General features: G+C 48.5%; 1 protein-coding gene across 1 annotated transcript in view; it reads left to right on the forward strand.

Moving 5' to 3' along the window:
- The first annotated feature begins 2,544 nt into the window (after positions 1 to 2,544).
- The window catches only part of PLEKHG4B (pleckstrin homology and RhoGEF domain containing G4B), an 83,450-nt gene continuing 60,053 nt past the window's right edge, over positions 2,545 to 25,941 (forward strand). The window contains exons 1-2 of the mRNA XM_057312137.1: positions 2,545 to 2,667; positions 23,480 to 23,677. Coding sequence (XP_057168120.1) covers positions 2,629 to 2,667; positions 23,480 to 23,677 — 237 coding nt within the window. The 5' untranslated portion in view covers positions 2,545 to 2,628. The remainder of the gene's footprint in view (positions 2,668 to 23,479; positions 23,678 to 25,941) is intronic.

Raw genomic sequence — 25,941 nt, forward strand, 5'->3', positions numbered from 1 at the left:
AGCTAATTTAAGCAGTAAGGGATGTATTATAAGATATAAGGTAGTTTATAGCATCTGTGCAAGGGTCAGGTAAGTAGGCATATCCAGCAATGTTGGGAAAACACTAACTGTGCTGGAGAATTGTTTTAGGGAACCTCCCCACAGCCCTGTTTTCTTCTGCTCAGCACCACAGCTGCCAGGGATGAGATCCAAACTGACCCAAATGAGCCAAACACCTCCACTGCCAATCTGCTATAAGAGTCGTTACTTCCTGTGGTTCCTTCCACATTTTACGTGGTGCATGTTTTAGCAAAACCAGGCACATCTGCTCTCAGATGCAAGGGATCCGAGGCACATCGGTTCGCGGTCTCCAGCTTCTACATGCAGCAGAGTATGCTACTGGGGGTTGGCACAGGCCACTGTCCTCCTTGGCTGTTCTTTCCCTGATTCTCCAGGGATCCAGCTGTCAGCTGGTTCTCTCAGATCCCTCTGACTTTACTGTGGCCGCTTCTCATAACCTCTGTCACTCCCACCTCAACCCAGCCCATCATTCTCACTGAGATTGTGGCAGTTGCTTCCTGATGGGTCTCCCTGCCTCGACCAGCTGTGGTCTCCACACTGCAGCCAGGGTGACATGTTTGGAACGTAAATCAGATATCGTCACTTCCTTCCCAAACTCTCTCCACTGGGGTTTCTCACGACACTCGGAAGAAAACAAAGCTTATCGCCATGCCCTACTTATCCCAGCTGCATTGCCAATCTTGGTTGCTTTGTACCTGCCCTCCTTAACCACGCTCCCGGGTACAAAGCCTTCCTCGAGGACACCAGAACCATTCCCACCCCGAGGCCTTTGCACACATGGAAGTAACAAGCAGATCCCTTCCACACTCTCTTCTGGTCGCTGTATAGTCTTCTGTGCCAGGACCCCTGCTTTATTGTGCTTTATTCTCCGTCCATTGGTTTATTGTTTGTCTCCCTCCATTGGAATGTCAGACCCCCAGGAGCCTCACTGGGCCACGCAGTGACTGGCCAAAAGTTGGTGATTCATAAGGACTTTTGGAATAAATCAAGCCATCTCAGTAGTCCAAATTTTTGCGAAAACTTCTTAGAAAACACTCCTGACTCTATGGATACACAACAAAGAAGGACCCAGATTCTTAAAAACTGCGGCTCTTCCAGTACAGGCTCTGCTTTTCCTCTGCACAACGGATGTGGCAAGTGGGCTTCGCCTGTAGGCCCCAAAATCTCCCGTAAGAGTGAGATTCCAGGGCTGCAAGCTGACCAGGCATCAGGGGCACTGTTGTCCTCCCCTGAGGTCAGCTTCTGGATCCTGGAGGAGCTGACCAGGGACAAAGCCGCCTGTTCTGGAAACGTGCCAACATTCCCAAGTTTTGTCCTGGTAGGTACTTTGGGACCACACAGGTTTATAAAAAATGGATCCTATTCCTGGAGCACTTTGGACAGGACTCCCACAGTGAGAGTAGGTGAGAGGAGGATGAGGCAGGGATGGTTGGGGCCTTCAGGGACTGAAGAACACCCAGGTCCCCAAGCACTGAGACAGGGCTGGAGGTTCCAGGAAGCAGACCAAATGAGTGAGGCAGGACACAATGAGAATTCAAAAAAGCCAGTGTGATGGGTGAAGGAGGGCAACTCATCCCCGCAACCCTCAACTTCATCCGTTCTGTAACCTGTGCCCAGGAGCCTTCCGTTCCAAAGCTGCTTATTTCTCCGTACAACTGAACTTTACCCCTAAACGAGCACATCGGTCCTGCATTGGGTGGAATGAACCAGCGCCCATGTTTCTAGTCAAGACACAGTGCAGGGTGAGAGACCTAAAGGTGGGCGGGCTCTTCCGTGAGACCCCTCCCCCCCCCCCCGGAGGTTCTCCTGGCATCCCGTCAGCCAATGTGCTCACTTGGACGGGAAGAGAAAGCTAGTCCGTCTATGCCAGTGTAAATTGGGTACGGGTGTGTTTACACTGGGGGAAACCACTGTCTCACGGTCTTCCAGAGCAGAATCGGGGTCTGGTCTGTCGACACAGGCGGAAATCGGATGCAGCGCACCATCCCAGGTCCGCAGGCTTGGTGAGAACAAAAAGTAAAAGCAAACGCCCCGCCACCACCTTGCCTTGCTTCGGAGGGAGGAGCCCTGCGCCCCGCCCCCATTACCGCCCAGGTGAGGGCACCTGCGCGCTGGGCGCGCCTGCGGGAGGTGAGAGCGGCGACCCCTCCCCGCAGTCTTCCCGGGCCCTCCGCCCCTCGAGTGGAGGGGGTCTGCCCCACAGGGAGGGGGTATGCAGGGGGAGGGGGACCCTCCTCGGAGGGGGGGTCTGCGGGGGGAGGGTGTCCGTCCTGCAGGGAGGGGGTCTCAGGGGGAGGGGGCCCTCCGCGGGGAGGGGGTCCGCCGGGGGAGGGGAAAGGGTCTGCCGCCTGCAGAGGAGGGGCGTTTTCCCGGGCAGGGGTCCGCCCCGCGGAGGAGGAGGTCCGCCCGGTGGGGGAGGGTCGGCCCCGGCCGCCCGCGGGCCCCGCTCGCGCCTCGGGCTCGGGCTCGGGCTCGGGCGCGGCGGGCGGGGCGCCGGGAGAGTGGCGCGCCGGACAGTGGCCTTTACGGGAACGTTTTCCTCCGAGGTCGGACAAAGGCGGCGCCACCATGGCTCTCAGCGCGGCCGACGGAGGCTCCGGCACCAAGGTAGGGTCCGGGGGGGTGACGGCGAAGGGTTCCCGAGGGCCGCCGCGGCAGGGCGGGAGGGAGCTTCGACTTTTCAGTCGCTTGAAGACCAGTTAGCAGACTTTTGCCTTAACTTCATGCATATTTATGAGAAAGTATGGTTTGCAGACAGATTGCGTCGCCGGGGCCTGAGGGGGTGTGGGGGCAGGGAGTGGGACGGGAAACACCTGCGGACTTGTTGCTCCAAATTCTCTTGTTGTTGGTTAGCTCCGAACCGGGGGGACAAAGCAGCCAGCTCGGGCGCTTCAGAGACAAAGCCCTTGTCCCTAGAAAATACCAGGATGGACTGTTGTGTTGGAACTCGGCTGATTTCGGCAACGAACGTAGCCGAGGGAAGCGAGACGGTCCTTTCGGGTCTGGGGAAGACGGAGACGCGGCTGCTGCTGCGCGCGAGGTGCCTCCTGGGCTGGGCTGGTCGCCCCTTCTCCTGTGAAGCTGGGTTACAGACCTTCGGTGTAGTAATTACACTCTACTCCTGCTACCCGCAGCACTTTTACTTAAAAAGTGTAGTTGGTACTTTCAGGCGTCTAATTAAAAATTTAAACATATAATTAAAAAATTAAGTTAAATGTAGCCGAAACTCTGCATAATTAATAGCTTACGAATCTGCTGCTTCCAGCAGCCGAGGTTTAGGCAGGGCCGTGGGCGCTCCGCGGAGGGCTGGCTTCTCCGCTTCACGCAGAGATTTCAAAGTGGCCGCAGTGAGGTTGGGCTTCCCGTTTCCCTGAACCTGCTTCGGAGTCCCAGGGTGTCTGGGTGAGGGCCATCTCGAGATGTCACTCTTGGTTCTCCGTAAAAACACACCCAGATTCTGAGATATTTGACAGCAACACACGTATTCGCGGTGGAGTCGTAGCTGTATCGGCTGTGCCGGCATCTGACCCCGAGGTAATAAACCCACTCGCGGGCAACACCACCTATGGATCTCACTGGGCTTTGGGGGAGTAGTGGGTGGTCCAGGTGGGCCTGGAGAGGACAGCCCTGAGCTTCCCGGTGGGCCTGGATGCCAGCTAACCTGTGATTAACGGGACGGGCCTCACCGGATTATCCCAGTCTTGTGGGCCTGGTCTGCAACGGCCTCTGTGAAACGTGGGCCTTTGTGTCTGTGGTACCCTTGGGTGGTCTCCCACGAATACTGTATTACTTGTGAAGCATCCCAGAAACGCCAGGCTAAGGAAATCAAGTCGGCCCTCAAATTGCCCTGAGGCTCTCTGATATCCAAGCAAACACAGGAAACCCCAGAATCCCAGATCTCAGCGTTTTTGGTGAGAATAATTCAAGCCCAGTTCACACGCCACAACCTCCTTCCTTCCAAACAGAGCTAATGTGCCCTCTCTGTGTTTGAACGAAAGTAAAAATCACTCAGAACCTGCTAGTTACCCATTCTGCTTCCAAGAGGCAGCTGGGAAGCAGTGGTTTTCATCTCCGCACAGCTGTGCCCTGAAGTGGTGAGCCCCTGCTCAGGCTTCACCCTCCTTCCCTGTCTCCTCTATCCCTCCACCCCTGTCAGGGCCTGTCACTCAGCAGGTGCGCACAGACAGGTGCTCACTGATCCAGCAGATAGAGTGAGCCCAGGGAGATGGCCAGCACACTTCCGAGGGGGTAGGGAATGCAGAGAAGGAGGCTGGGGTGAGGGAGGTGGGGGGACGGAAGGGTGGGCTGACAGGTGGCGAATCGTGTCCCGCACATCTTGATCCTGGGGCACCTTGACAATCTGCGGTCGTGTGAGCAGAAGGCACCCTGCCGTTGCCATCTACCCTGCAAGGCGCCAAGGAGAGCGGGTGCCTGTGCCGACGGAAGAGGCTTCGGACCCTGACCTGAGGGACCCTGACCCCGGCTCCAGGCCTGGGGTCTTGGAGATTTGATGTGCATCCACATCCACCCTCTGTTAGCTGTTGCGCTTTGGGTTTGCAGTTCAGCCTCTCTGAGCTGCCATCTTTTCATTAGCAGGAATAATGCATGTCCCCACCTGCCTCAGAGCACCATAGGGGTTCACTTTAAAGATAGTTGTGTGGATGCTTCTTGAAAGGTAACCCAGCTCATCATTCAGTTCAAGGCTCTTAAATTGAAGGCTTCTTCTGTCCTGAGAGCTGGGATACCTTTCCAGGTGTTTCTAGGCACCTCCGTTCACACCTGGGCCCAAGTTCTCAGCTTTCAGATACTGTCAGACCTTACAGAATTTTCCCCAACATTGAGAAAATCAGATTGTGCAAAAGATACTTGACGGTAAATTTCTTTTACGTGACTTTAAAACATCTTATGTTTCTAAGACCTGAGACAGGAATTAAATCTAATACCCTACAGTTTGGGACATGAATTAATTCTAAGTTCTGCACTAGAGTTGTTCAGGTCAGCACGGTAGCAAGTATGTGCACTTGCCCCAAAGAAATATCACCTGTCTGTGGCTCCCAGACCCAGAGACCCCCAACCCTGGTAGGCATCACCCTCAGAAAGCTCCCCTGGTCTTCCTGCCTGCACCCCCTCCACAGCCACACACCCCAACCGCTTTCCTGCTTGTCTTTGCCATACGAGGGCCTTCATGGGAGAGTCTGAGCTGCCATCATCTCGAACCTGATCGTTGTGGACTGCCTGTCTCCCCAGACAGTACCGACTTTGCTTTAGTTCCCTGTTTCTCTGGTGCTTATCATAATGCGTGGCGTAAAGTAGGTGCTCAACAAGTATTTGTCACATGGTGGTCACCCTCCCCCTCTTCTAAAGCCCACTTTTACTCCCCTGCCCAGCCCCAGCCTTCTGTGGGCCACACAGGCGCAGTACCTGCGCTGCGGGATGCCTGTCTGCCCTTCCCACCTGACCCAAGCTAACATCACCGCCTGTGGCTTTCAGTTATGAAAACAACATCCTCAGAAGGGAGCAGCTGGATTACAGTTGAGTCTGGGAAACCTTGTTTGTCTAAGTGTGAAATAGTCAAACTTCTGAAAAGTTCTGGAACTTTTTTTTTTTAGGATGTATTCACTTTTTTAGAAAGAAAGAGAGCAAGAGCGCAAGCAGGGGGAGGGACAGAGGGAGAGAATCTCCGGCAGACTTCCCCTGGGGCATGGAGCCCGATGCGGGCTCGGCTACATCCCACAACCTCGAAATCACGACCTGAGCCGAAACCAAGAGTCAGATGCTCAACCGACTGAACCACCCAGGCGCCCCTGGAACTAAGTTTTTAAAACAATATTTTGAGGTGAAAATCACATATGATAAACCGTTTCAGAACAAACAACTCAGTGGCATTTAGTACATTCCCAGTGTTGTCTAACCACCAGCTCTGCCTACTTCCGGAAAAGCCCACAGCCCTGTAACCCTTTCTCCCCGTTTCACCCCCTCCCAGCCCCTGGAACCACTAGTCTGCTGTCTTTGTGGACTCGTGTACTCTGAATAGCCCACAGGACTGGACCCATACAGTGTGTGATTTTTATTGTGCTGAAATACATACAACATACAATTTATATGTATAAACCATGCATCCTCACAACCCCTTCCATCCTGTGACTCTGACACCCTGTCACTATTAAACAGGGACTCCTGTTCTCCCCCAACCCCCAGCCCCTGACCGCCAACATTTCACTTTCTGTCCTCATGGTTGTAACTAGCTAAGGACCTCATATAGTTAGAATTGTACAGTATTTGTCTTTTTGTGATTGGTTTACTTAAATTACCATAAAGTCCTCAAGATTTTATCCATGTTGTAGTATGTGTCAGAAATTTCTTCCTTTTCAAGGTCAAATATTCCATTGTATGGATATACCACAATTTGTATATCCATTTATCCGTCGGACATTTATACTGTTTCCATCTTTTGGCTTTTGCAAATAGTGCTGCTATGAGCATGTATTTACAAGTTTTTGTGTGTACAATATTTTCATTTCTTTGAGTATATACCTAGGAGTAGAATTTCAGGTTCATGTGGTAATTCTATGTTTAACTTTTTGATGAACCACCAAACTGTTTTCAACAGTAGTTGAACCATTTTACATTCCCACCGGTAATGTATGAGGGTTCCAATTTTTCTACAGCCTTACCAACAGTTATTATTCTTTTTTAATTATTATAGTCATCCTAATGAGTATGAAGTGGTATTTCATTGTAGTTTTGGTTTGCATTTCCTTAATGAGTACTGATGTTGAGAATCTTTTTACATATTTGTTGGGAAAAAAATCTATTCAAGTTCTTTGCCCATTTTTAAATTGGGCTGTTTATCTTTTTGTTGTGTTCTAAGCATTCTTTATATATTCTGGATATTAGACTCCTCAGATATATGATTTGCAAATATTTTGTTCCATCTGTTGGTTGTCCTTTTACTTTCTTGATAGTGTCCTTTGATGCACAAAATTTTTATTTTTAATTAAGTCCAATTTATATAAATTTTTTCTTTTGTTGCTCGTGCTTTTAGTATCATATCTAAGAAGTTGTTTCCATCCGCAAGATCATAAAGATTTACCTTTATGTTTTCTTCTAAAAGTTTTATTATTTTAGTGCTTACATTCAGCTTATTGATCCACTGTAGTTAATTTTTGTGTATGGTGTGAGATAGGGAGCCAACTTTGTTCTTTTGTATGGGAACATCCACTTTTTCCAGCACCATTTGTTGAAGAAATCATTTTTTCCTTATTGAATAGTCTTGGAACCCAGGTTGAAAGCCATTTGGCTATAGTTGTACAGGTTCATTTCCAGATCTTCAACCCTGTTCTGTTGGTCTGGATGTCTGTCTTTATCTGTCTGCCAGAATCACACAGTTTTGATTAATGTAGCTTTGTAGTGGGTTTTGAATCCTCCAACGTCATTCTTCTTATTTGGGATGCTTTGGCTGTTCAGGGATCATTGCAATTCCATATGAATTTGAGGATTGTCTTTTCCATTTTGTGGGGGGGGGGGGCCGTTGTAATTTTGAGAGAGATTGCATTGAGTTCATACATTGATTTAGAATAGTATTGATATCTTAATATTAAGTCTTCCAATCTGTAAACGTGGGATGTTTTTCCATTTATTTAGGGACCTTTAATTTCTCCCAGCAGTGGTTTGTAGTTTTCAGTGTTCAAGGCTTTCATTCCCTTGGTTACATGTACCCTAGGTAACACTCAGCTGTTATTCAACATAGTACTTGAAGTTCTAGCCACAGCAATCAGAGAACATAAAGAAATAAAAGGCATCCAAATAAAAGGAATATGTAAAACTCTCATTATTTGCACACCTGATACTATATATAGAAACCCTAAAGACTCCACCAAAAAACAGCTACAACTGATAAATGAATTCGGTAAGGTCACAGGATACGAAAGCAATGTACAGAAATCTGTTGCATTTCTATACACTAATAATGAAGCAGCAGAAAGTGAAATTAAGTAAACAATCCCATTTACAGGTGCACCAAAAATAATAAAATAGACCTAGGAAGAAACTTAACCAAAGAGGTGAAAGACCTATACTCTGAAAACTATAAAACACTGATGAAAGAAATTGAAGATGACACAAGGAAATAGAAAGACATCCCATGCTCATGAGTTGGAAAAACAAATATTGTAAAATGTCTGTACTACCCAAAGCAATCTACAGATTTAGTACAATCCTTATCAAAATACGAACAGCATTTTTCACAGAACTAGAACAAACAGTCCTAAAATTTGTATGGAACCACAAAGACCCTGAATAGCCAAAGCGACGTTGAAAAAGAAAAACAAATCTGGAGATATCACAATTCTAGATTTTAAGTTGTATTACAAAGCAGTAGTAATTAAAACTACAATACTGGCATAAAAATAAACACAGAGGTCGGTGGAATGGAACAGAAAACCCAGAGATAAGCCCATAATTATATGGTCAATTAATCTTCAACAAAGGATGAGTGAATATACAATGGTAAAAAGACAGTCTCTTCAACAACTGGTGTTGGGAAAACTGGAGAGCTACATGCAGAAGAATGAACTGGACCACTTTCTTTCACCCTACACAAAAATAAACTCAAAATGGATTAAAGACCTACATGTGAGACCTGAAACCATAAAAGTCCTATAAGAGAGTATAGGCAGTAACGTCTCTGACATGGCCTTAGCAACATGTCTCCTGAGGCAAGGGAAATAAACCAAAAATAAACTATTGGAATTACATCAAAATAAGAAGTTTTTGGACAGCAAAGGAAACAGCAAAACTGAAAGGCAACCAACTGAATGGGAGAAGATACTTGCAAATGTTATACCCAATAAAGGGTTAGTATCCAAAATATATAAAGAAATTTTACAACTCAACACCCCAAAAAATAAGTAATCTGATTGCAAAGGGGAGAAGATATGAACAGACACTTCTTCAAAGAAGACATATAGATGGCCAACAGACACATGAAAAGATGCTCAACATCGCTAATCCTCAGAGAAATGCAGATCAGAACCACAGTGAGATACCACCTCACACCTGTCAGCACCTAAGATCAATAACACAAGAAACAACAGGTGTTGGCAAGGAGGTAGAGAAAGGGGAGCCCTCTTGCACTGTTGGTGGGAGTGCAGACTGGTGCAGCCACTGTGGAAAACAGTATGGAGATTCCTCAAAAAATTAAAAATAGAACTACCCTACAAGCCAATAATTGCAGTAGTGGGTATTTACCTCCCCAAAATGAAAACGTTAATTCAGAGGGTCACATGCACCCCAATGTTTACTGCAGCATCATTTACAACAGCCAAACTATGGAAGCAGCCCAGGTGTCCATCAAGTGAGGAATGGATAAAGAAGAGGTGGTATATGGATAACAATGGGATATCACTCAGCCATAGAAAAGAATGAAATCTTGCCATTTGCAATGACATGGAGGGAGCTAGAAAGAGTAATGCTAAGTGAAATAAGTTAGAGAAAGACAAATACCAGGAGATCTCACTCATGTGGCATTTAAGGAACAAAACAAATGAGCAAAGGAAAAAAAGAGCAGGACAAACAAACAGACTCTTAACTCTAGAGAACAAACTGATGGTTACCAGAGGGGAAGTGGGTGGGGAGATGGGGGAAGAAGGGAATAAGGATCAAAGAGCACACCTATCATGATGAAAAAAAATAATAAAATGGAAAAAAATGTATCCTACGTATTTTATTTCTTTTGGATGCTATTATGTAATGGAATTATTAATTTCCGTTTTGGATCGTTCATTGCTAAGATGTAGAAACACAACTGATTTTTGTCTATTGTTCTTGTACCCTACAACTTTGCTGAACCCATGTATTAGCTCTAGGTAGATTGTTTTGGATTTGTTATATATAAGATCATGTCATTGACAAATAGAGATCATTTTACTTCTTTATTTCTAATTTGCATTCCTTTAACTTCTTTTTCTTGCCTAACTGCTCTGGCTAGAACTTCCAGGACAGTGTTGTGTAGCAGTGGGGAAAGCAGGTATCCTTGGCTGATTTTCATCTTAAAGGAAAAGTTTTTAGTCTTTCATTGTTGAGTATGAGGTTATCTGTGGATTTTTATAAACGCCTTTATCATGTTGAGAAAGGTCCTCCTAGTAAACTGTGTGATCATGAAGGGTACTGGATGTTGTCAAATGCGTTTTCTGTATCATTTGAGAGGATCATGGGCTTTTTCCTTTGTTTTATTAATGTGATGTTTTATATTGATTAATTGTTGAACCAGCCTTGCATTCCTGGGATGAATTCCACTTGGTCATGGTGAATAATCCTTTGAATAATGCAGTTAGATTTGGTTTCCTAGTATTTTTTTTTTTTTTTTTAGGATTTGGAATGAGTTTTATAGCTCTGCTTTTAAATGTCATTATACTATACAAGAATACATTTTAAGAATGTAAGTTTTGAAATGAGAAATGACCTTTTTAAGACAAAAGTTTGTATCAAAGGCAAAAATAAAAATTAGTAGGAAATCAGCAGAAATTTAAAACTAATTTTTAAGACTTCAAAATGTAGCTGACTAGAGAGAAATAGTCAATAGAAGGTCTGTGTGAGGTTAATCCACGTAAAATGTTTCAGTAGTGCCTGACACTAGAACTCACATGTCAGTGTCCATCACATTGTCATTGTTGGGTGTATAATTAAGCATACAAGAGGCGCTTTCTTCCCCTCCTGCAATATTATTCCCCCTCAGCACTACGGTTTCCTTGTCTTACAGCCTCTGCCAGGCTGTCAGCCCCGGACATTAATCTTTGTGTCCTTCACAGTGCTTAGCACACAGTAGGTACTCAATGAATGCACTTTGGTGTTCAGTGTGGAAAGGACAGTGGGTGCCTCTGTGAGCAGCTTCTAACGAGAAAGAGCACAGACAAGGAGGGAGGAGACAGCAGAACAAGGGGTTGATTCATCAGGATCAATGGCTGGCCCTATCACTTATTGTCCAAATTGGAACACTTTGAGGGAGAAAAGAGAGAGTGCCAGGACCACAGGTGAAAACTCCCATTGTCTGGGAAGCCCTGGATAGGGTCACCAGGCTAACTTGGGTGTCACTGCCTCCTGGAAACAGAATTCTAAACAATAGGGGTAGTCCCCACTGTGGACGGAGGGTGCTCAAAGACCAAGTGCTCTAATTCCTGCTGTGAGTGCTCTCGAGCCAGACTGTGCAGACATGCTGACTGCACAGCCCCCAGCAGCCACTGCCCTGTGGAGCCCACCGGTGCCCACACAGCAGCTGTGGATGCACCCTGTCCCCATGCACGAGCCCACTTGTTAGGGCCTTGCCAGGTCCAGGCTCCTGTGCACTGAGCTGGGCCACCACAGGGAGTCACGGCTCTTGTCAGTGGATTCCCAGTGTGCACCAGCACCTCCTTCCCTCTGTTCTGCGTTTGTCTTTTGTGCTCCAAGGGCTCCCTCCATTCTGGATTCCCAAGAGTCAGTAAGCCACCTGCTGGGCCCATTCTGAGTGTGGTTTTGGGCTCTAGGCTCCAGCCTCATCCTTAGACCCAAGATCCACAACTGTCTTGTCTAGTGCGCCTTTCTCTGCCACTCTCTTGGGCCCATGTTGGGAACTTCAGGGACCTGCTGACATCATGTATAGCCATACATGCTGGGCCTTCCTTTGCCTGGGGCCACTGTGCTTTGTGGACCCGCTCAGCTGTGACTTCCTGAGACAGGGAGACCGTGAAAAGCACGATTTGGCACTCCAAACGCATTTGTCACAGGTTTCTCATTAGAATAACTTTTTGTTGTTCTTATCATGTACACAGAGTTTGCGTTTTCCCCTAAAATACCTTAAATTGTGCTTACCAAACTGCCAGTTCCATCTACCTTCCTGCACTCCAGCACAGCCTCATCAGACGTCCCTATAGAGCCTTCCTAGCCAGAACTGCTGCAAACTTGAAGACTGCACTCCAGCCTCCTTCTGGGAAAGACAAAGGTGCTTCAGCCTAGACCCAGCACCAATCCCCCAACAACCTCAGCCCAGTGTTGGCCATCAGCACCCATCCCATTCAGACTAAAGATTGTTTAAATCACAAAGTCCTTCAGGAAAAGTACAGGAATCACTTGTAACTTAAAAGTATATCCGAGGTTTTCCATTAGCACCATATTGGAGCCCTCTCACCTTAATGGTTAAAGTCAGATGAGCATCTGGGTTACAGCTACCTTCAAGCCACCATGAGGCTGAGAAGCACTGACCGTCTGAGGGGGACTTTTCTAGGATACCTGTGCTCCTGTTTTGAGGAGCCCGGTTAGGCTGATTCCTGACTGTCATCACACCTGTGGCTGGGCACCTGCTCGCAGCATGCTTTGGAGAGATGTTAGGGTAGCATTTCTCAACCACTGGTGCAAATACACAATGTGACACTCCCAACTAGCATGTTTGTGCCTGCTTCTCCTTTCTTTGTGTTGCAATGTATCTGAAAGTATAAAGAACACATGTCTTTGGTGACACATGTGCGGTCAGCTGTCAGATCTACAACTCAGAAAAACTCGTTTCAGTCCTCCCTTAAGAGTATTAGTTGTTTGTCTGTTGGACACATGCGTGAGAAAGGTGAGGGGAGGCCAGGTGTGCTGCCGGAAGAGGCCGGCAAAGCAGCTGGACTCAGACAAAAGGGAACTTAACTGTGGTTTTGCGGGTGGCTAGTTTGGCTGAATTTCACAGTGATGTGAACAAACAAACAAAAAAAAGACAACACAAAACTTAAAGGGAAGAGGTAAGTTTTTATCTTTATACATGAAGAGCCACACGTCTAGTTGAGCAGACACATTTCAGGAGCACTTTTCTTTCCTGCCAAAGGGTTTTCCAAATAAATTAAGAGGCAAAAATGGCTATTATCACATTCCCCTAAAGAACTGCAAGTAGGGCTCAGGCCTGTCTGCATGGCCTCGTGGCTCACTCATGCTCTGCTGTGGATTGGGGCTCAACGCCGAACTCCCTGCAGAAAGGTCAGGTTTGGTGTAATTAGGACGGCTGGAGGTTTTCAGGTTGGCATAATTTTTCTGGTCTTGCCACGGTGTAGAGTGAACAAACGCTTTCTTCCACCTGAAGTCACATTTCAGCATGAGGAAACCAATTTGCACTGACTGAGGTCAACGTCACTCTTACATACTTTTAATCAAGTGCTTTCAGAGAGCTAAATTCAGCCAAAATGTCTCAAAAGCCAACAGTTTGTTGTCAGTTTCTATTAAATAAAAAGCTTTCTAGTTCTGTGCTCTCACCCTGTGGAATAACTGCTGAATTAGATTCCTGTTCTACAAATGAAGAAACCAGAGGTGCAGAAATCTGGGGGGCTTTGTGATGCACCACAGGCAATGTAGATCCCGGCTGACATTGAGAGGTGCTGTCCCCCTGACCCTGCTCTCGCTATGGGCCCCAGGACGCAGCTCACCGCCTCTTCACCAGCACCTGCACATGGGCCCCTGCACCCCTTCCTGGAGCCTTGCCTCCCTCCTGCCCATCCTTCCTTCTGCTTCTCTGGGAGGGTTGCTTCCCCTCTATGCTGAGGGGAGGACTGTGTCTGCTTGAGCAATTACTGTGGGATCAGCAGGCGAGCAGCAGAGCTGGGGTCACTCCTTGGTTCCTGCTGGCGTGATGGGCTCCTGACCAAGGGCAAGCCTTGGTCTGGGACCTTGTGTTTGCAGCTGCTTCTGCCTTGGCAATGACCGAGTGAACTCGTGACCTACGGCAAGCGCCGTGTTGAGCTTCCTGTGTACCCCCATAACCACCTAACAGATGCCAGAGTGAGAGGTGCATTCCAAGAAGTGCACAGCTCCCAAGTTAGAGAGTTCCCTGGTTGTATATTAGGCTATTAAATGCAAAAAAGGTTAATGAGAACTTAAAATGACTGCTTTTCGACATATTCCAAGCTCTTGACCATGAGTAGAAATTAATAACCCCCCCTAAAGACAGAGGCTCTGGGTTCCACCCTCCGTGGCAGGCTAAGACCTTTGACTGCAGGCCTCAAAGCGCACATGGAATAAAGATGTTCCTGAAAAAGCCACTGACAATTAGTTGGAACTTGAGTGATGAATCAGAAAATGGTGGTATCCACAAAGCCTCCACTCCTCTGGCACCCTCGCCCAGAAATGTGGCTGTGCTGGAGCCAGGGTCCATGCAACTCAGGGAAGGAGGGTGGGGGCTGCCCCTTCGTCCACCCACTCATGCCCCTTGGCTGACTTGCAGGACTTCCTTCCTTGAGGGTAGGAAAGGAAGGAAAGTCAGCAGAATTTCTTGAAGGGCCAGACAGTAATCCTAGAGGCTTTGAAGGACTGTATGGTCTCAGTCCGATACTCAGCTCTGCCTTTGTGGCACAAAAGCAGCCACAGGCAATACATAGAACAAGGGTGGCTGTGTTCCACTGAAACTTTATGGGCACTGAAATGTGAATTTCGTATAATTTCCACATGTCTGAACTAGTGTTCTTCTTTTGTATTTTTTCCAACCATGGGGTCGTGGCTTGCTAACCCCTAAGTATTGCAGAGACCAGCAGGGACAGAGGAGCTGGGGTGACACCGGGGTGCCCCCACACCTCCAGGTGAAATCCTGGGTGCTCCTACTGGTGCTTAGAGGCCGAAGAGGCAGCTTTTCCAAAGAACACCCAGTGGAAGATTCTGAGTGTGTCTGGTGGAGAGAGATTCTCCAGAAGATAAAACCCCATCAGTTCAAGGCAGATTCCGACATCAGGCCCCCATAGTTTGGACAGAACGGCTAGTGATGTAAGTGCATAATGAACGTGGACCTTCAGGACTGGGTGGTTATGCCGGTCGTAGGAGTCACACGTGCAAACGTGGCGTACACTGTGAAGTGCCATCTCCTTTACTACCACTGTGGTTGTTGTGGCTTCACAGCGTGGAGGTTTGGTGGCCACAGAGCAGGCAGCCCTGCTGGCTGCCTGGGAGCCAAGGTGCACAGCACTCCTGTGCCCTGGCTCAGCGGCAAGTCCGTGCAAGTGGGTCCAAGGAGAAACGGTCCAGCCCCATTCAGCCGCAGCAGCCGGGGGCCATGACACCTCCGTGATCCGGCAGCTAACTCGGTTTCCTCACCTCTGAAGGAAGGCCCTCTGATACTCCTTTTGTCTCTGAAGCTCTGGGGAGGATTGATTTACTTGTGATTGTTTAATATCAAGCCCTAGATGGAAAGCGGGTGCGTCACAACAAGATTAAAAGGGGAGAATGAGATCCTCCTGGAGCAGAAAAGAGATCATGTTGAAAAAAAGACTCTAGCTTCTCAGCTGGGGACATTCCAGCCGGAGGGCAGAAGGCATGATTCGACAGGGCAGGTGAGGCTGCCTGTGGCTCAGCCTCAGGAGGAGAGCCCCTGGCAGGCCCTATTGGACACACACCTGCCACGGGCCAGATCCTCTCCTGAGGTCCCTGCCCTTAATCCTCACTGTCACCTGAGAACTCCTCCCATGTAACGGTCGAGGAAGTGGTGGCCCAGAGCAGAGCGTAAGCAGGAAGCACAGGTCTGGCCCACCTCTGACGCGGGCAGGGACCCGGAGGCATGCCCATCTGCCCCTGCCGGTGGCTCTGTGTTCAGGGGTGGGAGGGAGGGTCTGGGATCTTCCTTCAGAACAGCCTTTCACCGACGGCACCTGCCAGTTCCATGTCCGCCAGTTCTGACACACACTAAGTTAGTCTGGGAAGCTGGGACGAGCTGGAAGAACATAAAGTCAGTTTTAAAAAGATGTTGGTGAAGCGTAAGCCACCTGGGAAGTTCTCGCTCCAGGTGGATCGGGCGTCTGAGGGGGAGGAAGAGAAAGAAGGTGGCATTGCAGCCTCAATCCACTCATAACTTGAGTGAAGCTGTCCTGGCAGCCATCCCAGCGGCGTTCTGAGCACAGAACTACAGAGGAGAGCCGTCCCAACATGCCTGCCAGCAGAGACTGTCACTATGCGGGGTAGTGAGTGCTGTGAAGGGATTTCCATCGTCAATAATGCTCAGCGCCCACAATCCACTGTGATGCGAACACCAGCTTTAGAATTGCTGAGGTCAGACGACCATGTGTTTCATGTTTTGTTGGTAACTTGTGTGTAACTTCAAAGAAAACATTTTCAGGGTGTGTTTGGAACAGCCTGGAACACTCCTGGAGATACAGCTGAGATTAAGATATACCAAATGCACCCGGGAGCCACGGAGCCACGGAGATGGAGCCCCAAGGTTCTGCTCCATCCCCACCCTGGGGGGCTTGGTGTCCCTGGGAGGCACCTGAGAACCAGCTCCTGCTCAGGGTGCACAACCTGCCTGCAGGCAGCTCAGGCCCTCCGGGCATTACAGGACACCCGTCCGGGAGGGCCCCTGGATAGAGGCGGTAACCCACGCCAAGGTGTGTGCTGTGGCTGCCGTGGGCGGGGGGGACAAAGACCCTGAGTTGGGGTGTCCCCTGGATCCATTTACCAGGCCCTGGGGGGTGTCAGTCAGGATGTGCACATTATGCTGCATCACCAACGACCCCCCACATCTCAGTGGTCAGCACAGTGATGACCCGCTCGTGCCCCATGCCCGTTGTGGTCATCATGTCAGTTTTACTCTGGGGTCCGGGCTCGTGGAACAGCTTCTCTGGGTTGTTACCCAACTCGCGGCAGAGGGAAAGGTAGTGTGTTGGGGCACATGCTGCCTCAGAAAGCCTCTGTCAGAACCCGTATCGGCCACTGCCACCGTATTTCTTTGTCACGTGGCCATGCCTCATGCCAATGGACAGGGACGTGCCATCCTCCCCAGGGAGGCCAGGATTCCAAGAACGACAGCCCATCATAGAAGGGTTGCTCTGTTTTATGTCAACTCAGTACCTTCTGGGATGCAGGCAGGTGTTTCCTCTGCCCAGCATCATGGAGAACAAGTGTTCCTCAGGAGGGTCTTTTCCCCATAAATGAAGCATGATTTTAGAGCCCAAATGTATTTGTGCTGAACATTTCCCTGCCTCTCTTCTAAAGATCCTGTAGACATTTCGTGATGTAACTCAACTCCATGAATGTACTGGGGAGACCACATGGTGCACAGGCCAGAGGCAGACCCCAGTTTTGGAGACACACAACCAGAGGGCAACTACGTGCTACGTGTGCAGTTCTAAGCTTGAGAAAGAAGGCTCGCCTGGGTTAGGAAGGCCAAGGCGTGTCCGTGGAAGGTGTGAGGTGAGCTGCAATGCCCCAGGGATCAGAGCCTGGGGAGCTCTGGTCCAGGAGAGAAGCCCCAGCCCTCAGGTGGCAGACATAGCCTGGGCTCAGGAAGGACCCAGAAGTGGTGGCCAGGGTCACCAGTGGGGCCAGGCAGAGGGTTAGCTGGAGATGCTGGCCCATATGGAGGTATACACAGACCAGGTGTAGACAGGCTGGATGAGGGGGCTAGGCTTTCTGGACAGGATTTCTTTGATTCAAAGGTGGTTCCTGGGTCTGTGCACACAGGAAACCAGAGATAGCCATCGGCACCCTTCGGGAAGGAGGCCCTTATAAACAGGGCCTGAGTGGCTGTAACCAGGTCGGTTGCTGAGAGCAAGCCTCCTGGGGAGTGTGGGTTTCACACCCGGCCCCCACAAGGCTGAGAAAGTAGCTATTGATGGAAAGTGGAGCAGGGATAGGCCTGACATGGGTGCCCCTCCTGTCCCAGGCCCCCTGTGTGGAGAGGCCGTAGGGACAGCTCCGGTGTCTCACAGTGGGTACCTGCTGCCACTTGTACATCCTGACTTCCGTTTATAAAATCTGGCAGAGGCCACAGTGGTAAGTATAAAGGCCACCCTGACATTCTGGGTGGAAGTACCTGGGTGGGGGGGGCACCCCTGTGTCCCCCACTCTGTGGGGTCCCGTCCCAGGCTGCAGCATCTGGGGTATCACTGGGAGCTGGACATGGGGCTGCAGGATGAGGTGAGCTCCCAGACCAGATGAGGGGTCTTGGAGACCACAGCCCCCACTGCATCCAGCCACTCCAGCCTTGCCACCCAGATGATGTCCACAGCCCTTGTTCTCTTTGGACCGGCGTCAGTGCCCTGTCGATTTTCAGAATGAGACGGTGTGACTGGGTCCCAGAGAAGCCCCCAGCCTGGCTAACGGTGGGCAGAGAGGACGGCGCTGCCTAAGCACAGCTGCTCAGTCTTCTCCTACCCCAACCAAGACATCATCCCAAGTACTCTGCAGTCTTGTCCTCCTACACATGCCCCAACGTCCCCAGGGTGCAGGGGTCCAAGTGCAGCGGGATCACCCACGAGACTGGGCAGTGGGCTCCTGTGATTATTGGGGTAGTTGCAGGGAAGCTGTCTCTGCTGTGGCCGTGCTGAAGCCTTTGACGTTCCAGCACTTTCTATCCCCGTTGGGACACGAGGGGGTCAGCCACCAGCCCACGACTATGCAAGGAGGGTGGGGTGAGGGTCTCGGAGCCCAGGTTGTCCACTGCCTGCTCGGGCATCCAGCTATCTAGCAGTCTCTCGTCTTGGGGAGTCCTTCCCTAGGAGGCAGGGGTGGTACCTGCAGTAAGTCCCTGGACCTTCCGGGTGGGTAAAAGGGTCCTGATATCCAGGCCCACCCACCCTGCCAGCAGTTGCTCCAACAGCTCTGTAGCTCTGCCTTCCGTCGTCTTTAGGGATGTCGTACTTGAGTTAAAATGTGAGCATTGATGGTCAGTCTTTGCCAGGCCAGCCTCGGCCCAGTCCCTCCAGCCTGCTGGGCCCTGGACGGGGCACCCCTGCTGTTTCCTTGTCCTGTTCATCAGCTGGTCTCCTTTAGCTCAGCACTTTCATTGAAACGAGAAGAAATTACCTTTGCTTTGACATTTAGCATGTTACCCGTTTCCTGGGAGGAAGAAGCAGGCTGTTTCCAGCTGATACGTGTTTCAGAACCAAGCATTCAGGTGTCCTTCTGGTATCCCTGAGACCGGCCCCCCATAGGATGGGCACAGAAGGGCCTGTGGACCCCTAGCCTCTATCTTCTCATCTCCAGCATGTGTGAGGCCTGGAGGGTTGCAGGGAGGGCCCCTGCGCTGAGGCTGGGTCATCTCCTGTGGGCTAGGTGCCAGGAGGAACGTGCTTACTCATGGAGGGTACAGGCATTGTGAGAGACAAGGTTCTAGCCTTTAAAATTCACCCTTCTTTCAATAAAGTTTAACCTAAAGTTAATTGGGAAAATAAATCCTTCACTGGAGAGTAGATCCCTAAAATGTTTCTCCAGACGTAAAAATTTTCTGTTGTTAAAATTCAAAGGCAGTCTTACAATTGGCCAAATAACGACACACTGATTCACAGTTCAGCAAAATGGTAATTAAGTGCTTTGTACGAGTACTATTTCACCAATCCACTAACATACATGTGCAGAGAATTGCATTCTAAGCCACGGTAAGATTCAGGAACAAGTAGACAGGTGAAGGTCCCAGTTTTGAAGTCAGCCCAAATCCATGTGTGTGTGCCTTTGGCTGAAACGGGCATGCTGAATTACATAAGAGAATAAATCAGTCCTTAACCATCAGCAAGTAATGACATCTGCCTCTGTGTGCTCTCTTCCCTCCTATTTCTACACATCTGATGGTATGCCAGATTTGGTGAAGGGTGAGTCACACCTTACAGAGAGCAGGCCCAGGCTGAATGGGCCAGAGGTGCCCGCACAGATATTCTCCCTGACGCTGCGGCTACTCCCTTCTCTTCCTGGGCAACCAAAGGCCAAGGAACTATTTTAAGGATTTGCCTCTAATATTTCTCTTGGCTCACCACCAATCTACCCCCTAGCACACAGCTTCAGATGCCTTCACACACTGGCATTCAACACACATTTTCCCTCACATACACACTTCACACAGACACTTTCCCTCACACACACGTTCTCTGGCACACACACACTGTCCTTCTCACAGACACTTTCCCTCATACATAGTTTCTCTCACACACACACTTTCCCTCACACACATACTTTCCCTGACACACACTTTCCTTCACACACACTTTCTCACACACACACACTTTCCCTCACACACACACTTTCCCTCACACACACTTTCCTTCACACACACGTTTCTCTCATATGCACTTTCCCTCACACATAGTTTCTCTCACACACACACTTTCCCTCACACACATACTTTCCCTGACACACACTTTCCCTCACATACACTTTCTCACACATACACACTTTCCCTCACACACACACTTTCCTTCACACACACGTTTCTCTCATATACACTTTCCCTCACACATAGTTTCTCTCACACACACACTTTCCCTCACACACACTTTCTCTGGCACACACACACTGTCCTTCTCACAGACACTTTCCCTCACACATAGTTTCTCACACACACACACTTTCCCTCACACACACACTTTCCCTCACACATAGTTTCTCTCACACACACACTTTCCCTCACACACACTTTCCTTCACACACACGTTTCTCTCATATGCACTTTCCCTCACACATAGTTTCTCTCACACACACACTTTCTCTCACACACATACTTTCCCTGACACACACTTTCCTTCACACACACTTTTCTCTCATATGCACTTTCCCTCACACACACTTTCCCTTACACTTTCCCTCACACTTTCGGTCTCACACACACTTTCCCTCACATGTATACTTTCCCTCTCACACACACCCAGCTCTGCACACACCTTTTCCTTCACATACACAAGCTGTAACACATACACGTTCAACTTAGGAAACATCAGGAAAGAAAATGTTAGTGTTCTCTTTTTAAGGCTTTCTTATGGAAATCTTTCTAAAATATACTATGTTCTTACCTGTTTTCTTAAGCCGAATTGAATATATTCAGGTAACTTGGTTTTGTTGTAATGTGATAATTCTGCCTCTCTGCTCTCAGGGTCGTATATATCTGCCTCCTCCTAATATAATTCGTGTCTTTTGAAAGAACTAAATTGTTAGAGTTGTGTGCAAGTGGGAATGGTTGGCCTGTACCATGCGTATGCCACAGTGCTGAGCCTGGGATGGCCCTTCAGGCTATGCCCACCCCTGGTCCTGCAGTCTGCTTATTCGTCAGACCCTCTTTTCCCAAAAGCAAGAATGGGCACCATCTGCAGAATGATTGGGGAGCTCGTGAGGCAGTGGCCCTGAGTGCAGCATCATGCTCTGCTGTTCCTGGTCATGAAGTGCCCAGAGAAGGGGTGACAGCCAGGAAGGGGCTGTGCAGACAGTTACTTAGGGCACATTACCATAGAAGAGGCTAAAGAGGGGCGCCTGGGTGGCACAGCGGTTAAAGCGTCTGCCTTCGGCTCAGGGCGTGATCCTGGCGTTACGGGATCGAGCCCCACATCAGGCTCCTCCGCTATGAGCCTGTTTCTTCCTCTCCCACTCCCCCTGCTTGTGTTCCCTCTCTCGCTGGCTGTCTCTATCTCTGTCAAATAAATAAATAAAATCTTTATGAAAAAAAAAAAAAAGAAGAGGCTAAAGAATATGTTCCCTCTGGCTTGCCCAAGGCTCCCTCAACTTGACCTGGGAAGTGGCCTCTGGGCATGCAGACAGCTTCCCCTGGGCAGCTCTTGCCTGGACCAGGATCTGGGTGGGGATGGTGCCAAGGGAGTAGGAGCTGGTGGAGGGATGCCCTTCAGGCGAAGAGTTGGAGCCTCACTCAGTCACAATAGGAATCAAAGGGCAGAGAAGGGGCCAGGGAAGCTGTGAGATTCCAGAGATCTCAGCAGGTATTACCTGTCTCTTCCTCACATTGGGCAGTTTTCAGAAGATGAATGCATGAGATGGAGGCCAGGAGACCGTCTGGGAGGCTGCTGACCACAGCTGGACATGAGAATCAGGACCCAGCTGTGGGTCTGGAGGAGGAGTCCGTCTGGACTTGGGTATCTGTACAGCAGGAGGATAGCTGGACGTGAGGATCAGGACCCAGCTGTGGGTCTGGAGGAAGAGTCCGTCTGGACTTGGGTGTCTGTACAGCAGGAGGACATCTCTCCCGGGGAGGACCCACAGTCTGCCTTTCACTTCTTCTGAAGTAGGTCATTAAAGACATGCCCTTCCACTTTTGCCAGTTCCTTGTATCAAAATTAAGTCTTTGCTTCAGATGTCTTGGAGGAACACCCTATTTCATCCTATTTGGAGCATGATTCTTCCCCTGGCTCCACACCACCGTTCTTCTCATGGACTGGATGTTCACTGGTGGCTCAGTTGTGATTTGAGTTTTTAGACATCAGACCACATTGGCATTTTCTAGACAAATCAGTATTTAGATAATTCTTAGTGAGTGGCCCTGTCTGGCGGGGAGACGCAGGCATATGGAAGGAGGGGAGCAGACAAACATGGGAAGCCTTTGTGGGTATGAGAGGTCCGGAGGGTATCTAACCCATGCCTCACCACACTGACGCAGCGGTGGGAGCTTCCGCTGGTGAACTCACCGCAGCACGCACCTCTCCGGTCGCTGCGCGGCCAGGCCCCTCCGTCAGGACAGATGGCCTGAGTCCTTATCCACTTCAGTCCCAGGGGATTCACTGTTTTATTTTCAATTTCTTTAGGAAATTATCTGTATCATGAACTGTTCAAAGGAATCTCAGATGTCCCTTTAAGAATCGATTTCACAATTTTAACCTCTTTGACTTTTAACTGTTATTGTAGCCTTCCTTGCATTTTTTTTCCGCAAACAAATGAACCCAGTGGTATTTCCTCAGGAAATGTTACATCTAAAAATAACATTAAGCATCTTTTAAACTAAAAGCATTCTGTCTTTACGTAAAATTTTGTTGCATGAAAACAAGAAGAGTAAATCAGGTATCAAGGATACTGTTTTCAGAATGACCAAATGGGTACAATTCTGTGGTTTTGATAAAGGATGCCCTAATGGTTTTTGTTTAAATATTTAAAAAATTATCGATACAATTAAAATGTATTTGCTGTGGGTGAAGTTTTCTGAGTATTAAGTTACGTGCGGACCAGCTCTGTCCTTGACACAGGGGCCTCCCCCATTCCCTGCAGACCCAGGAGTGCCAGGGAGGGGGGACCAGGGAAGGGGAAGGCCCCCTGAGAAATTCCACATGCTCCACAGATAATCCCCAAATAAAGCATTTCAGGTGCACATTTCAGAATTGGATGGGGTGGAACTTGGTTGTGCCTCATGTGACAGCAGCAACAACCTCACTTACAAAGTGTTATTTAGGGTTCCCCTTATAGGCATAGGGGTCAGATCTACCTAATGCAGCCATGGGCACTTCCTCAGTATGCTTCTGTTGTGTGACGTGTGAAGGACCAGGAGATGGCGCCAAGAGGAATCCCCCACTATGCTGAGGATTTGCCGGTACCTTCCTATTCCACAAAGACAACTCAAGTACCCAGATGTAAGACAGAGCCCGAAAAGTGGACTCTTACATAGCCAGCCTGCAGAAAGTGTCCTCTGCACCTGTCTTAACTGATGTCTTAAATTACCTGATCCTCTCTTGCATTTCAGGATCTGGAATCCCTTGACACGTATATCCAGAACACACTGTCTGCCCTCTACCCACCTTTTGAGGCCACGGCAGCCACGGTGCTCTGGCAGCTGTTCAGCGTGGCAGAGAGACTCCATGGTGGGGATGGGCTGCGCTGCCTCACTGACTTCCTCATTCCAGCCAAGAGGGCCCTACAGCACCTGCAGCAGGAAGCCTGTGTGAGTATGTGCCCCGCAGGGGCCAAAACCTGTGTGGGACCCTCCTCTCGGGACAGAGCCTGTGTGATGAAGTTCCCTGCAGAAGGAAGCCTGTGAGACCCTCCCAGGCAGGTAACCCCTTCCTGCCCTTGACTGTAGGGAAGACAGGCAGTGTTACTTGGTACCTGGAAGATATTTAAGCTGAGCACATGGAATTCTAGGTCCAGGGAAATACACAGTGATGGAGGCAAAGGAGAACATGAAATTAAACCAGTAATTAAAGCAGAAATAATTCAAGTGAGGGTTTGTTGTTTTCTTTCTGAAAGGAAGCTGTGTGATTAACCTCAGCCGTTTTTCTTAGAGTTTAATCACAGAAGTGGAGAGATCTTTCTGCTCCACTCCAGTTTTGGGGTCCATCAGGGGACTGGCTCAGCTCTTGTCCTCTGGCTTCTGGCTCCTTTTTTCCCTAGTCCCAAATGATGAGTGAAATAAGGCTCTGTGTTCCAGAAACAGGCTTCTCAGGCCTCCCAGGAGTCCAGCCCACTCTGTCCACAGGTATCCATTCTGGTTCTCCCAGTGAACTTTCACCAGAGTCTTTAAAACCAGCATAATAAATTTCTTAGGTGTTCAGTTTGTTTCTGGCAATTTTTTTTTTCCTGAGTGGGATTGCATTGTATGGAATATACCACAATGTGTTCATTTTTCATGGATTGATAGACATTTGGGTTGCTTCTAGTTTTAGAATGTTATGTATAAAATTGCTATAAGCATTTGCATGCAAGAGTCTGTATGGGCTCGTTTTCTTGGGTAAAAAGCTAGAATAGCTAGAAGTGTGATCGCTGGGCCACTTCCAAACTCTTTTCCAAGTGGCTGCACCATCATGCACTCCCATCAGCCCCTTGGAGACCCCTGGTTGCCTGGCTTCCTCACCAACACCTGCTATTAGCTGCCTTCTTCATTCTAGCCATTCTGTTCCATGTGCAGTGCTGTCACATGTAATGTCACCTGTAATGTTGGGTATTAGTGTGCAGCTCCGTAATAACTACAGGTGTGAAGTGTCTCTTCCTGGACTTATTTGCCTTTCAGATACCCTCCTTGTGATGTATCAGTTCTAATCTTTTATCCATTCTTAAAAATTGGATTATCATTTTCCTTTTTTTTTTCATTAAAATAACTCGATTTTTTAAAAAATATCTGATCAGATAATTCCAAATATATAAGCCTACAAAAGCAAATTTTTGTCTGTAAAGGCCAGCCAGGACTGGAGTAAGGCAGGTAAGGCACATGGCGTAAAATTTAAGGAGGGCACTCACTGACAGATTTCTGCGATGCCTTCTTATTGAGTTCTAAGAGTTCATTATATATTTTGGATAAAAGTTCTTTATCATATATATGGTTTGCAAATATTTTCTCCCAATCTGTGGCTTACCTTTTCATTTCCTTAATATTGTTTTAGGAAGAGTCAAAGTGCTTAATTTTGATGAAGTTCTCTATTTTTTTATTTTGTTTTCCGTGTCCTAAGGACTTTACTTTTAGACCTAAGATCCATTTCGAATTAATTTTTGTATATGGTGTGAGGTAAGCATCAGATTTGTTTGTCTTTGCGTATGTCTATCCACCTGCCCCAGCACCATTTGTTGAAAAGGCCATCTTTTCTCCATTGAGACTCACCCAGGCAACTTTGTTGAAAAGGAATTGTCAGTACAAGTGTGAATCTGTTCCTCGACTCTGCTCTGTTCCGTTGATCTATGGGTCTCTCTTTCCTCCAGTACCATGGTTTTGATTACTGAGCCTTTATGGTGAGTCCTGAAATCAGCTGGTGTGAGGCCTCCAGTTTTGTTCTTCTTTTTCAAAATTGTGTAGTTATTCCAATTTCTTTGCATATCTATATAAAATTGAGGATCAGTTAACTTATACAAAGCATCCTAGGAGTTTTGATTAAGATTGCTTTAAAGCCATAGATCAATTTGGAGGAAAAAGGTCTTGGGATATCTTTTTTGTAGGTTATTTTCAAGGCAGTCTTAAAACTAATGACAGCCAAGTTGTAGGTATGTTGCAGTGAGCTGCTGGAAAGATTCGTGGCTTGATCTTACAAAGTAAAATCTTGAGCCGTGTGCCAGGGTGTGCAGTGCCAGCAGCTGCGTCAGCATGCTGGGCATCCCACACGAGGAGTGGTCAGGTACCAGTGGCACCGCTCGTGAGACCTTCTGGCGTTGGAGTAAATCAACTGAGAAGACAATTTGTAGAACTTAATCCTAACCGTTTCCAAAGTGCTGTGCCACATA

The sequence above is a fragment of the Ursus arctos genome, unplaced genomic scaffold, assembly GCF_023065955.2.
Source record: "Ursus arctos isolate Adak ecotype North America unplaced genomic scaffold, UrsArc2.0 scaffold_15, whole genome shotgun sequence".
Lineage (NCBI taxonomy): Eukaryota > Metazoa > Chordata > Mammalia > Carnivora > Ursidae > Ursus > Ursus arctos.